This window comes from Mustela nivalis (assembly GCF_964662115.1).
Source record: "Mustela nivalis genome assembly, chromosome: 1".
Taxonomy (NCBI): domain Eukaryota; kingdom Metazoa; phylum Chordata; class Mammalia; order Carnivora; family Mustelidae; genus Mustela; species Mustela nivalis.
Genome location: NC_139020.1, coordinates 89,568,335 through 89,584,413, shown reverse-complemented (window position 1 = coordinate 89,584,413; position 16,079 = coordinate 89,568,335). Strand labels below are relative to the sequence as shown.

The following is a 16,079-nucleotide window of genomic DNA, read 5'->3' as shown; positions in this document are numbered from 1 at the left end:
GGCAGTGGCTCTCTAGCTGTAATACATAAACATCAGAAGCACTGATTGAGTTTGTTAAAATGTGACCTTTCTTCTAGAAAGTGGGGATATTAAACCATATCTTGCAAGGATACCATGTGACTTAGAAGGATAATGAATATTATCCACTGAATTCCATATGCTCTTTCAAATTTCCTATTCCCTTCAGAATTGGGTAGAGTCATGTTAGGTTTTGAGTTTGAAGTGGCATATGAGAGAGTTCTGGACTCAAACATTTGAAAGCTGATGTCTAGTCCTCTGATTTTTCCTATCCTGTCATTGCTGTGAGGAAGCCAAGTATTCCAAAAAACATAGCTATAAAAAGCAGATCTCTTATATCTCTGACTCATTGGTTGGAAAGGAGCTGCTCTGGACACCTGCTGGAATCACTGCAACCTTAAACCATTTTGTATTAAGCACTGAGTTTCCAGTGCTTCTTTATTTGTGCAGCATACATACATATGTGCACTCACATTGTTTATTGGATACCTATAAATACCTTCCACAAACTCGGCACTTCTTTTCTTTCTCTTTTCCCTCCCTTCAACCCTCCCTCCCTCCCTCTCCTCCGTCCCTCCTTTTCTTCCTTCCTCCCTTTTTTAAGAGATAGAGAGTGTGAGTGGAGGGGAGAAGGACAAAGGGAGAGGGAGAAAGAAAATGTTAAGCAGACTCCATGCCCAGTGTAGAGCCCAACATAGGGTTTGATTCCATGACCCTGAGATCATGACCTGAGCCAAAATCAAGAGTTGGCCACTTACCAACTGAGCCTCACAAGTGACCCTAAAACTCAGTACTTTCTTTCTTTTTTTTTTTTTTTAAAGATTTTATTTATTTATTTGACAGAGAGAAATCACAAGTAGATGGAGAGGCAGGCAGAGAGAGAGAGAGGGAAGCAGGCTCTCCACTGAGCAGAGAGCCCGATGCGGGACTCGATCCCAGGACTCTGAGATCATGACCTGAGCCGAAGGCAGCGGCTTAACCCACTGAGCCACCCAGGCGCCCAAAACTCAGTACTTTGGAACCAAATTTACCTCTCCCCCAAAACCTATCACTGTCACTGTTGATGACAGCCTATCTTCTTGCTTTTCAGGTGAGCCAGGAACCATCATTTTCTGTAGTCCTTTCTCTTCTTCCTCTGCACATCCAGTTGGTTACTGGACTCATGCAGCTACTGTCTAAAAACTCACCTGAATACTTGGGTCCTTCTGTCCTTATTGGTCTTCCAAATAGGGAAATTAGCTTTTTCTTGAAGTACAAAATGTTCATTCCATGGAACCTGGATTTCATTCTCTCCCTTTCTAGAAGTCAATAATAATTCCAGTTTTATATCTATGTATTTCTTTACACAACTAATAATATGTTCAATGCTGCTCTGCAAATAGGCTTTTTATAAAATGTTTTGATATTCACATAAGTACGTTCTATAGCCTTCTCATTCTACATAGTGGTTATAAAACACCCTATTTATTAGACAAAAATTACTTTAAAATACAAGTTTAAATTTTAAAATTTCCACTGACCAGCATTTACATTATTTTGATCTTTTGTCAATTCAAAGTAGAATATAAAGAGTGATTTTGAAAAATATTTTTGCATATATATATGCAATATATTTTCTGTATGTATATATATATATACATGTTTGTGTATATATACATGTCATGTGTTTGTAATGTTGATAGATATTACCAATTAGCTGTAATATTTTAACTGGTTTCTTTGCATCCAAACTCACTATTCCTTAATTTCTCTTTCTCCCACACTACTATGTAGAAGTCTACAGTGACTTTGATTTTCCATTATGTGTAAGTTTAACTTCCTCTCTACGCAGCAGGATCCTTCATGATCGGACACAAATTATATTTTCTCTTACCCTACTTTTTACTACTTCAGTGTAAACTACTAATGGCTCCATGCCACTGTGCTGTTTGACTCCATGTTTTGGCATATATACCGTCCCCTCTCTCTGGAATACTGTCCCTACCACTTTTTACCCGTAGAACTCTTGCTTATCTGAGTTAAATAACCTGTTTCTGTTGTGGACTTTTAAACCCGTGTTTCTGTGGCCAGCAGCTGGCACAGTGACTTAAGTTTCCCAAATGCCTTTGTTTATATTCAAAATTTTGGACACATATTTAATGTTCTTTTCTCAATTATACTCTAACGGTCTGCCTGTTTATTTTGTAATCAAGGGGTGAACATAGAGAACTCTACTTTTGTATCTAGAATATACACAATGGAGATTTAGCAATTTGATCAGTGTAGGTAAATCCACAATGCTAATTCAGCATTGGTGTGGACTTTATTTTGCCTTATTTTCCTAATTTGGCCATTATCTCTGATCCTGTGTGTAACTACCAAATCCTACATTTATTTTTTCTGTGCATTCACAGTGAGCCTATATTTTGTGCTGAATTCATCCTTTCCTCTTATCGTTATGCCAGGAAGCATGCGATGCTTCATATGCATTAATTAATTTGTTCATTCTTTCAACTGACTTTTAATGAGCACCTACTTTATGCCAGGCAGTGCTCTTGGCACTGAGAAAAAGAAAAAAATCCCTGATCTCATTACATTCTAATGGGGAGAGACAGGCAATAAACAAACAAACATGTAGACTAAATTAACCCAGAGATGTTTTTCAAAGAAAAAGAGAGCAGGTAAGGGAATGGAAGGTGGGGGTAAAAGGGCTGTATTTGTAGGGTAATCATCTGAACACAGACCAACTGTAATGAGTGGAATGGCTATGTGAAAATATGGAGGGAGGGTCACGGTATTGGATGCGGCTAGTGCAGGGCCCTTGAGTGAGAATGTGTTTCGTGGGCTCAGCACTAAGAATGTGAACATTCTTGATGAATAAAGAGGGGAATGAAGAGGGGGATTGAAGGAAGTGGAGTAAAAAGGCAGGGAAGTACACGGTCTGCAGAGCCTTGTAGGTCTTATTAGGAACTGGGGGTTTCAAAGAATCATTGGAAAGTTTTGAATATAGGAATGGCATGATCAGATTCACATATTAAAAAAAAACAAAAAAACTTCTCCCTCTGCCATGGGAAGTTTGCTGATAGCAGATTGAAGGAGGGGGATTAGGTTCATGGCTATTGCCACTCCCCATGGGGAACACTGGTGAATAACATGATGATAAATCTTCATTCATACAGGCTCTAATTTTAATAATTTTTGAAGGGACCATTTCTAATTGTCCATACTATTTTAAAGAAATCAGTAAAGCATATGCATAAGTACAACTTAAAAAATTCCATTTTAAAGTTAAAAAGTAGTATATGATTCAAAATGCCTAATAATTAATGCTACTTATATTTTAAGATAGGGAAATTTTAACAAAGCACATTTAGATGCACTTTTAATTGGTTTAGGTAGAAGTTCCAACCACAAAAAGAGCAGAATGTTCACATCCAAAAGATAGGCTCCTCTGTGAAGGGTCATTTGATGAAGAAGCTTCTGCCCAGTCCTTTCCGGAAACTTTAAATCAGTGGAGAACTGGACATCAAGATGACAACGAGAAACAGAATCCATCTGCAGAAAAAGCAGGTACAGTTACTTTTATCAAATGAATGTTATAAAATAAAGCTGAATTTATCTTATTTATCTCCATTCTCTGTGAATAAAAATGCAGTGTTTAAAAACTGTTAGCATTAGGATAACAGTTTAATGTAACTCCTCAAAGGAGCATTCACTGTACAACCAAGGGTAAGTGGTTTAATATTTATAGAACCCTGACTTGAGCACTGGGGAGATTTGTGTTTGTTTCCTATGTAAATTTAGACTGTCAAATGAATGCAGAATTGGATGCTTTCAGCTCCCCCACTCCTGGCAGAACGTTCTTCTCAGGACAACTGTTCCTTTATTGAACTGTATTTATATATAAAACAAGAGGATCTGTGAGATAGAGAAGTAAAGAATTTTTTGTATGTGTCTTGAAAAAATATAGTTCAAGGACCACTATGAACTTAAGGGGGAGAATTGATTTATCTTTTTTCCCCTCCCTCCCAAAGGAATATTTTTTATTTTTATTTTTCCGTGATGATTTTTGCACCCATATTTTAGACATTGAAGATTGGGTGACTGAGGCACATTCTGTTTCTGTTTTTTGTTTTTGTTTTTGTTTTTTTTTTTAAAGATTTTGTTTATTTGACACACAGAGAGAAATCACAAGTAGGCAGAGAGGCAGGCAGAGAGAGAGAGAGGAGGAAGCTGGCTCCCCACGGAGCAGAGAGCCCGATGTGGGGCTCGATCCCAGGACCCTGGGATCATGACCTGAGCCGAAGACAGAGGCTTTAACCCACTGAGCCACCCAGGCGCCTCTCTGTTTCTGTTTTACGTTTCCCAGAATCTTTTGAGAGATATCATACTTCTCAAACTATTTGATTAATTAATTTTATTTCTCAGAATCTTATAGAGACATCCAGTTGTTTTTCACTGAAAATAAAATGAGGCAATGAATTTCAATCATGTATCTTTATTGACAGGATCCAATTTATTATTTTTACTTCATTTTTTTTCCAGTGCAGGAATTCTCCTGATTATTCATTTTTTATATTTTTATTCATTATTTAACATTGTTTATAATTCCTGACGTCAAGGTGTCACATACCATTTTCCAGTTAGAACTGGAAATTTTTCTAAATAATTTTCTCTTTGAAATATTTCCCTACCCTTGTTCATGCTGCATCAGTTTCATTAAAACTTCCAAGATTTTATTTATATACTCTCTTTGTAGCATGTATCTTAATATAATTCTCATTGACTATGTTATTTTATGTGTTTTTTATTTGAAATTTCAAATTTTGATGTATTTTTTATTTTTTAGCTCTGAACGGGAAAAGTCTTCTATACAAATACCTTTTGATTGTCTACTTTAAAAGACTTAAACTAATAAAGGGACAGATATGATAAATCAGATGAGATCAGAGAAGAAAAAAACTTTGTTTTTCATAGTGGTGATAACTATATTATTAGAATAACATAATGATTATTTTGCATGATTTTATTATTACAAAAATTTAACCAAGAAGAAAATGACAATAACCTAATTCAACCATTTAATCAATGTTAACATGTAGTACGTTTTTCAATAGACACAGTTGCACCATCATGCACAGGAATAAATGGGGTGTCACTATGAATGCTATTTGTGACTTTTTTGCTTAGATTCTATCATGGACAGCGTTACATATAAATACAGTTATATGTCATCATTTATAACTGTTGCATAATACTCTGTATGCCAAGATTTACTTAATCAGGATTTTATTGATGGATATTTTGTTTCTAATGCTCACTATGGTAAAAAGTTATAATGACCATCTTAGCTCTTTGTGTACTGGTACGATTACCTTAAAATAAATTTTTAAATGTAGAAATACTGTGTCAGTGATTGCTGAAGAGAAATCATTAAGATGAGGACTTCTGTTGATCTGGTATGTGATTTTTCTTGCCCCAGTGTATTGTATATATGACTGTGGGTGTACCATATGTATACGTTTGTCAATATTTTTCTTTTCCTGACATATTAAGTAGATAGAAAAGAACATTTACAAAATTTGTATAGATTCTGGAGAAAAACAAAGCAGTAAGCACCTGTTCTCTCTCTTCTTTCCTCCTCTCTAAGAGATTGTCACTAACTTAGATTCTGTATTTTTCATTTAAAAAAATTTCCTTGTAGTTTACTGTATTTTGTGTATCTCTAAATAATATGTTAAATTTGCGTGTATTTGAATATTACGTAAGTGGAAAGCTAGCATATATATTCTTTTGCAGCCTGTTTCACTCACTATTATTTACTAAACTTTACCCACGAAGATGTGCATAGTTGTATTTTATTCATTTTTACTGCTTAATATTCTTCTGTTATAGGAGATTACCACCATTTACATGTTTAAATGTTGATGGGCTTGGGGTTGATTCCTATTTTGCCATTATAAACAATGCCGGTATGAATATCTTTGTATAGGTCTTTGTATAGGTCTCCTGGTACCCATGTACACGTTTCTAGGATGTCTTTTCCTAGGAGTAGAATAATTGGAATAAATGGGGTGTCACTATGAATGCTCTTTGACTCTACTAGATAAAACTGAATTATTTACCAAAGTATTAGTATCAGTTTATACTCCCACCAGTAGATAAGCAGTTTGGTTACCTCCCATTATCACCAATGTTTTGTCAGATTTTAAAATTTTTGCTGCTCTGATAGACATGAAAAGGCATATTTACGTTGTATAACTCATTACAAGTTGATACTGAGTATCTTTTTATATGCTTCTTGGCCATTTAACTTAGTAACATGCTTTGAATTTTCAAGTTTTCTAGTTATTTGTTATTGACTTTAAAAAAATATATTTATTTTTTATTTGACAGAGAATATGAGCCGAGGGAGGGGCAAAGGGAGAGGTAGAGGGAGAAGCAGACTCCTCACTGAAGAGGGAGCATGGCTTGTGGGACTAGTTCCCAGGACCCTGGAATCATGACCCGAGCTGAAGGCAGATGTTTAACCAGCTGAGCCACCTCGGTTCCCCTCTGTTATTGATTTCTAACTTCATTTCATTTTAAGTGAACTCCAAAGTCTCATCTCCTTCAGTGTGAAAGGCACATACTTACAATGGCCTAGAAGTTTCAGTGTAATTTCAAGTCTGTTATCTCTGTGATCTCACCTCCTGTTATTCTCCTTTTGGAGTGTTCTGTTTCAGCTACACTGTCTGGCTGACTGTTCCTCCAATGCCTACTCCAACACATCAAAACATACGTTTACCTTAAGACTTTGGCACTGTCTATTGAGAAAAACACCCACCATCCCATCAGTATGAATACTGGGACATCTCACACAAATTCTCTCACAAAAGGTAGCCAGAGAAAAAATGCCATCAAACTAAAACCCAAGTTATGTAGCTTATGTGACACTTTTCAGAGAGACATGTTTCATAGAACCATGTGTCCTAGAATTGTTTTCTATAAGCAGTTCTAAACAAGGGCTATCCTTTTAAATGCATTAAACAGGTAAGAGTCTGCTTCCATTAATATCACTAATCTATTTGCCAGTAGGTTCAGTTATTAACATATTCACAAGCAGATTAACTCAGGTTACCCACTGACTTTATTTCCAGGGGATGTACCCTTGGTAATGGGAGAAGAGTGATGCTTTATCCCCTTCCTCCTCATCAGCTGATAGATCTGGGAGTTATCGCTCAAGCAGAGTGGCTCCTCTTTATGCCTAGTCAGAGAAAAAAGTGAGTCCTCATTTTTAGTTTCAGATTTCCTATCAAGACATATTTTGTTTGGCACTGGAAAGGAGGACCCGTAGTGGAGGGATCTCCTTTTGCTCACAGGTTAGTGCATTCTGGAGTGTTTCTCAGAGCTTCCTCCAATCGCTTTCTTCGACAAAGCTCCACTTTTAGGGGAAGAATATGGGTAGTGTGACTTGGATTCTTTTGGTTCTTTCTATTGCTGGCATTTGGCTGTTCTGGAAGGTAATCTTTAAAGGCTGTGGGGTATGAAGTTGGAACTAGTTGGAACTAGTTCTCTAGTTTCAGCCTTCGAAACTAATTTTTCTCTTCCTTACTGCTTCCCTTTCTTCTTCAGAAGTTTTTCTCCTCCTCTTATGGTCAGTTTGGAGAGAGGGATAGTATCCAAGAAGGTGCAGATACTGGTAATTCTGGATTTACACTGCTTTCTTTCCCAGAAATCTCCATCAGTTTTAAATATCTCTGAATAGTGGTTTTAATTTTAGTAGTACTTCAGAAATATCTTAAGCATCTGGAAGTGAATTTCCATGTAGATATAAATTCATGAAGACAGTTGTCTCCTCCAGGTGCCATTCTGAGTTATTTATTTTCTGTTTCCCATAATGTGTAAATATTATTGTCAGTGGCTATGATACATACCTTTAGGTGTCTTTGCATTTATAGAATATATAATGAATCTGTTCGTATTTATCATTGAAAAGAATTGGTTCCTTTTAAAAACCTTATGAATCATAAGATTCTTTCATTTCAAGGGATTATTGAAGAAAACTGTCTGTACAGTCATTTAATAAATCACTAATAGTTAACATTTTGCATTAATTAAGCCTAGAACTATTGACTACAAAGCATATTTGCTTCAAAAATGGTGAGTTTTGTATCTTGAGAAATTTAATTTATGGATTAGTTTACATTAATTTTATACATTATATTTATTTTTATAGACTCATTGGAAGAATGTGAAGTACAAACTAATCTGAAAATTTGGAGAGAACCACTCAATATTGAATTTAAAGAAGACAGTCTATCCTATATGGAAAAGTTATGGCTTAAAAAACACAGGAGGTATTTTCTGAAGCTTTGCATTATTAATAAGAAACATAAACGCTATTTATGTTCCTGACTTGTGTGACATGCTTTTTTGTAGCAATTATATATGTGCGCTTCACATTTGCGTAAATAATTTTAAAACAATATTAAATCCTTGTGAAGCTTCTTCTATTCTAATAAGAATTTAAATTTTATTTATGTATGTTATGCACCATTAATTTAGAGTTTGCTAGGAGAAATGCAAATATGTATGTGAAAAAAAGGTACAAATATGGTATAGAATTTAAGAACGATAGCAAAAATGTGTAATGAACGATTATTTTGAAAAAGTATTACTCTTATTTTTTTACATTAGCATAAACTTTTGAGGCTCTACTTTTTAGAATCTACTTTTAAGTTAATTAGACTTTTAATAGTATAGCTTTATTAATAATATTCAGTTATTTTATTCAAAGACTATGTCATTAGATGTGCCATTTCATCAATTGTTCAACAGTTAAATTGTTAAATCTCAGACCAGAATTATGACTGAGTATGCTAGAGTCATTCACATTTTTATGATCAAATAAGATCCATATTGGGAGGTACCTTTAAAGTCTCACTTTTTAGTATAGCAGGGCTGCTCACACTTTATTGTGCCTGTGAATCACCGGCAGACTGGTAAAATACAGTTTCTTCTTCAGTAGGTCTGGGTGGGACCTGACACTCTGCATTTCTGAATTTCTAACAGCTCCCAGGTGGTACTAGTGTGGGTAATTCTGGTCTCTGAACTGCATTTTGAGGACCAATGTGTTGGAGTGCCAATACGTTGAAGGTACCTGAGGAATGGTCATCAAGCTCTTGCTTCACCTTCAATCATATAAAACTCTCCCCTGAGATGGCACATTCCATCTTTGGAACTTTCTGCCTGCTATAGTATCTTCTAGTGAACTGTAATTTGTGTCTGACTGGTTTCCAAACATGGTCTCAACTCTACCAGTTAAGCCAGTATAGAGCAAATTGAATTCTTCCTTTCCATGGCATTCCTTTGGATTTTTGAAGTCAACCCTCATATCTTCCTTGAAGCTTCTGTTTGATGACAGGTTACTATCTACTTCCATGCCCCTGTAATTGTTTTTCATGTGACATATTTAATTTTTTTTTATATTTTGTAATAAGGCATACCAAGGAGTTGTAAAACAGTATTAAGATTTCCCACATATCATTCCTTCAGCTTTCCATAATGGCAACATCTTACATAACCATAGTGCATGTGTCAAAACCAAGCAATTAACTTTGATACAGTATTATTAATCAAACTACAGACTTTATTTGGATTTCACCAGTTTTTCCATTGTTATTCTACTTCAGGAGCCAATCCAGGATTCCACATTGCCTTTTTTTTTTTTTTTCCTTTCTTAATCATAGCTCCTTATCCATTACACTTCCTTAGTCTTTCCTTGTTTTTCCAGACCCTGACATTTTCCAAGAGTACTTTCCAGGTGTTTCATAGGATATACTCAATTTCGATATGTCTGTTTATTTTTTTTTTTCATAATTAGATTGAGGTTGTGCATTTTGAGGAAGGATAGCACAGAGAGGATGTGCCCTTCTTAGTGTGTGGTATCACATAATCATATTGTCAGTATATCTTAATACCAGCATGTTAACTTTGAGCCCATGGTTAATGTGCTCACCGAGTTCCTCCACTGCATACTCTCTCTTTCACTTTGTGAAATAATGTTTTGGGCTGTTACACAGAGTAACAGGTAGCTTATGAACACAAACATTCACATTTCAGTTTTTAATGATGGAAAGTCCAAGAAAAAGGTGCCAGCAGATTCGGAGGGATCCAGCTTCTTGATTCACGGATGGCAGCCTTCTCTGTGTCCTTCCGCGACAGAATGGCTAGGGAGCGCTCTCAGGTCTCTTTTGTAAGGGCATTAATCCATTAATGAGAGCTCTATCCTCATGAAGCCATCACCTCTAAAGGGCCCACATCCTAATATTATCACTTTGGGGTTAGGATTGCAACATATGAACCATTCTGAACATAGCTCAGCCCTGCTCCCTACAAGGTTCATCAGTCCTCTCACATGCAAAATATATTCATTGCATCCTAAAAGCTCCCAAAGTTTCACTTCTTCTAGTATCAACTCAAGTCTAAAGTCCAAAGTCTCATCTAAATAACATCTAAATCAGATATGGTAAGATTCAATGTGTGATTCATTCTGAGGCAAATTGCTAACTGTGAACCCATGAAATCAAACACATTATGTGCTTCTAAAATATAATGGTGGGACAGGCATGGGATAAATATTTCCATTCCAAAAAAGAGAAATAGGGTATAAGAAAGGAGTAGCAGGTTCTAAGCAAGTCTGAAATCCAACAGGGAAAATTCTATAAAACCTTAAGTCTTGAGAATTATCCTCTTCATTGGTGTTCTGTACTCCAAGGCCCATTGGGGTGAAGGTTCCACCTTCCAGACACACTAGAATGGGGGTCCTGCCTTCCAGACACACTAAGGAGTGCTCCCATAGCTATGCTGTGCTGGGGCTGGGGCTTCTAAGACATTTGGTGTCTCTGCCTTCATGGTTTTGTGTGGTCTCATTCCTATGATGGCCCTGTGTGAGGTCACATCTTGTGGCTCCCTTGGGCTAAAATCATGTGGCATTTCTAGTTTGGGGTTATAGGGGCTTCCTTACCCTCATAGTTTCACCAGGCATTGCCCCAACAGGTGTTCTTGGCTGTGTGACCTGGAGCTTTCTGTGCCTGCAATTGAAGGAATAGCCCTGATGATTTTTGAATTGCCTTTGGAGGTCATTTTCCCATTGTTTCTGAAAAAAGCCACAACTTCTATCTGGGTGATTCTGATTCTCCATTTCAGATGGCCCTTTGGCCATTTACTTCTTGTTCTTGCCTGAATAGGCCCTCTCATTCTTTTTCAATATATATATTTTGAGAATATTCCAAATATTTAAGTTTGCTTATCTTTTGGTTAATAATTCTGTCTTTAAGTCATTCTTCCTTCTTACTTTTTACTATGAGCAGTCAAGAGAAACCAAGCCTCCTCTTCAACACTTTGTTTAGAAATCGCCTTAGCCACAGAACTAATTTCATCACTCATAAGTTATACTTTAAATAAAACACCAGGACAAAAACACAGTTTAGCCAAGTTCTTTGCTACTTTATTAATGAAAATTGCCTTTCCTCCAGTATCCAATAATATGTTCCTTATTTCCATTTGGTATCTCAGTAAAATGGCACTTAACCATCCATATTTTTACTGACACTGTTCAGGATTCCTTAGGTATTCTGTAGGGAGACTTTTCCTCTGTTCTCCTCTTTTTGAGTCCTCATCAAAATTGTCTTTAAAGTGCTTTCATAACACTATAGTTTTTTTCCAGTATGAACTTTAAACCTCTTTCAGCCTCTACCCATCAGTGAGTTTTAAGGCTGCTTCTACATTTTTAGCAGCATACAACTTCTGGTACCAATTTTTGTCTTTGTACATTTGTGATGTTGAAACAATATCATAAACTGAGGTGCCTTACAAACAACCATTATTTCTCAGAGTTCTGGAGGTTGGAAGTTCAAGATCAAGATACTGGCAGACTCAGGGACATAACCGGCTGGCTGTTGGTTAGGTATTGGCCTTTGGTTCAGGTCATGATCCCAGGGTCCTGGGATTCAGTCCCACATGGGGCTCCCTGCTCAGTAGGGAGCTTGCTTCTCCCTCTGCCTGCCACTCCCCCTGCATGTGCAGGTACACACCCTCTCTCTTTGTCTCTCACAAATAAATAAAAATAAAATCAATTAAAAAAAAAAGATACTGGCAGACTCAGAGTCTAGTGATGGCTTGCCTCGTGGCTCATAGGCTCTTTCTGCTGTGTTCCCACATTGCTCTTTTGGACCTCTTCTATAAGGGCATCAGTCCCACATGGGGGCTGTACTTTCATAATTTATCTCCCAAAGAACCCACCTCTTAGTGCCATCATATTGATGTTAGGATGTCAGCATATGAATTTTGGGAGGGGGCACATTCACATCATAACTAATACAGGTTTTAGGGAAGATACCATGAGATGATATAAAATGCTATTTTTCCTTAAACTTTCTACTACTAATATGTAGTAATATTAGTATATCAGTGGATTTTGCCAGAAGCAGAATTTATGAGGATTTTCTATTTCCTTCATTTCTTCTATATTTACTAATTAGAATCCTTCAAGGAAGAATATTTCTTCCCCCCTTCCATTTATTTATTCTGTTTATTTGTGTAGACTCCTGGATATGTGTTTTATTTTTTGGATTAATATCCCATACTATTGTTATTTATTTTGTGACTCAAATGGTTCTTGTCTTGACCACTGAGAGCTGATTTAGTTTGACTCCTCTCTGCTTTCAACGTGGTCTCATCCTTTTTTGTTTGTTCGTTGGCTTGCTTGTAACATCTCTTTATTTTTCTGACACTGAAGATACGTTTCTGTGCCCTAGGCCAGAAATAATTTTTCCAAATAATCTTGATTTTTTTTTTTTTTTGAAAATGGATTCAGAAACCAAGATCTGGATTATAGGTATACTCATGGTTACAAAGGTACCACCAGAGCCTCGGTCTTCTCAGAGAACATCTAGGAAATATATGTAGGTATACTTACCTACTATAAACATACAGCCAAATTTATTTCTGTATCTATCTACCTGAGTATTTGTTAAAGTAGACGTGCGTGTACTCATATCTCTGACTCAAAACCAGCATCACATTCTCCCTTTGCTTATTTGTAGTTTCTTTCACCCACAGTAAGAATCCTGGCTTTCATTATCTATGATATATTTATTCCTTTATCATCCTGTGTGTGTGTGTATATAAATATGTATATAGTATACCACTATATATGTGTGTGTGTATGTATATACATATATATTACACTGCGACACACTGTTTGTGTGCAGTGCTTTTTATCTTTAGCCCACAGTACACAGTCCAGATCTTTTCCTTCAAAGTTGCTGAGGCCATGGCTCTCATTTCTTTCCCACCTCCTTTAGAGTAGTTCTGCCATTGATTCGGTTATGTCCAAATGCTGAGTACTTTTTAAAATTTGAATAGCATAAACTTGTATATGAGTCTGTGGGTTTTTACAAATGCCTGGAGTCAAGTGTTCACCGTAGTACCAAACAGCACAGGTTCCATTGCCCCCAAATTTCCTTTAGCTTCCCCTTTGTACTTAACCCTTCTTCCCCAACACATGGCAACTTGCCTTTTTCTGAATGTCATGTAAATGAGAGCACACAATATGTAGCCTTTTGTGTCCTTTACTTAGCAAAATGCATTTAAGAGTCATCTGTGTTCTTCAATGAATCAAAATCCCCCCCGTAATTGGGGGAGAATTTCATCATCCTGATGTACAGTTTATCCATTAATCTGTTGAAGAACATCCTGCTGATTTCTAGTTTTTTGGCAATTATGACCAAATCTGTTAGAAGCATTTACAAATAAGCTTTTGTTTGAATGTAAATTTTTAATTCCATGGGTAAATACCTGGGACTGGGATGACTAGATCATATGGTAAGTGCATGTTTACCTTTATGAGAAACTGTCAGACCATTTCTGCAAAGCACCTCCACAATTTGGGTCCTTTCTCACAATGTGTAAATTCTGTCCACTCTCCATCTTTGCCAGTGCCTGGTAATTTCAGGGTTGTTTGCTTGTTTTTTCGTTTGTTTGGTGGTGGTCATTTTCATAGGTATATAGTTGTATCCCCTTGTGGTTTATGTGGTAGGGTATTTAAGTTCATTCATATACTCTTCTGATTATTCCTGTACAACTGCTGTCCAAGCTGTCTATCTCTATTATAAAGTGTAATTCCTATAATAGTCTTTTTCATATGAAACTCAGTAGTGTGTACCTGTCATTTCATCAGTCTTCAATAAATATCTGATCAAATTTTGAGGAAAATATGGTGAGGTAGTCTTATTTTTAAAGATGTTTACCCTTGGGGTGCCTGGGTGGCTCAGTGGGTTAAAGCCTCTGCCTTCAGCTCAGGTCATGATCCTAGGATCCTTGCTTGGATTGAGGTCTGCATCGAGCTTTCTACTCAGCAGGGAGCCTGCTTCCCCCCTCTCTCTCTCTGCCTGCCTCTCTGCCTACTTGTGATCTCTGTCAAATAAATAATAAATAAAATCTTAAAAAAAAAAAGATGCTTACCCTTTATTTATGTGGCATGATCTTTCAAATAAGCATTGGTGCTAGGGTCCCAATATCCAGAGTACAGACCTAGGTCACTGACTACCTAGTTGTTTGTTCATGGGCAAATCCCATAAAATATTTTGATCCACATTTTTTATCTTCAAAATTTTGAGTCTAGAATAAAGAATCAATAGTTCCAATATTCTGTTGTCTAGATTCTATAAGCATTTGGTTCAGGGCTTTGCTCATTAAATAAGGTAAATTTTTACTTTAAAAGGAGTCCTGGATAATTGTACATTCATGTGCATTTGTGATTGAGGTTTTTTTTTATAGTATATTTGTGTCAGACTGGAAAGAGTTTTCTGGTGGCCAGGTGCCAGTTTGTTTTGACCTTTACTCTTTAAAATTTTCCATCACTTAATTAAATTATAGATTTAAGATGTCATGCCCATCAAATTTGTTAAGACACAAAGCTGAATAATATAATATAAATATTTAAATAATATAAATATTTTGGAGTGTTCTGATATGTACATTACATATATTAGGAAAATGCACTTAGCCATAGACTGCCAGATTATCAAATTTTATTGCTTTTGCAAATTAGGAGAAAGGTTATATAAAGTTAGTGGTTAAGAACATTGACTTGGGGACGTGGACTCCTTGGGTTCAAATTCCTCTTCTGCTTTTACTACTTGAATGAATTTGAGCACTTTGATTTACTTCTTTGTGCCTCAGTTTTCTCATCTGTAAAATTAAGATAATATTGGTACCTATTTAATATTACCTATTAATATTTAATATCCCAACTTAGTTTGAATAGAGCCTGGTACATTTTAAGCTTTGTATCAGTGCTACACAGAATTATCATTTAGAGGGCCCTGACTTTTACACGAGGACTCCATGAACTGGCATGGTCTGGAAGGGCTGTAGCTACTTATATTCTTGATTGAAAAGTACCACTTTCTTGACAATTTGGGAATATCTTCTGGAATCAGATGCATAATCTTGACCTCTGAGAATTCCTGTGTTTTGTTGCCTTCTATATGAGTTGGGCCATATCAGACCTTATTAACTGTGTGATAAATGTGACAGCCAGAACATACTGCATTCACATTGTGGGAACAGATTTTATCATCCTACTGGCTTGATGAAAGTTTAGAAGAATATCTTTAGGTTCCCTTAGTACCTATCAACATGTTACATAGGCTGTGATACAACAAATATTTGTAAATTAGGGTTTTTTTTAAAAAGATTTATTTGAGAGAGAGAGAGAGAGAAACATGAGAGGGCAAGGGATAAAGCAGATTTCCCAGTAAGCATGGAGCCTGATGGAGGGCTTGATCCCAGAACCCTGAGATCATGACCTAAGCTGAAACCAAGAGCTGGCCACGTAACCAAGTGAGTCACCCAGGGGCCCCCATAAATTAGCTTTTAAAAAAAAAATTATTTATTTATTTATTTTTTAATTTTTTAAAAAATTTTTATTTATTTATTTGACACTTAGAAATCACAAGTAGGCAGAGAGGCATGCAGAGAGAGAGGAGAAAGCAGGCTCCCCGCTGCTCGATCCCAAGACCCTGGGATCATGA

At 36.4% G+C, this 16,079-nt stretch overlaps 1 protein-coding gene across 5 annotated transcripts in view; it reads left to right on the top strand.

Moving 5' to 3' along the window:
- ZBBX (zinc finger B-box domain containing) overlaps positions 1–16,079 on the top strand; it is a 113,035-nt gene that overhangs the window by 61,771 nt on the left and 35,185 nt on the right. For all 5 annotated transcript variants that reach the window (XM_082745113.1, XM_082745112.1, XM_082745110.1 and 2 more), the window contains 2 exons: positions 3,393–3,567; positions 8,216–8,336. In XM_082745113.1, coding sequence (XP_082601239.1) covers positions 3,393–3,567; positions 8,216–8,336 — 296 coding nt within the window. The remainder of the gene's footprint in view (positions 1–3,392; positions 3,568–8,215; positions 8,337–16,079) is intronic.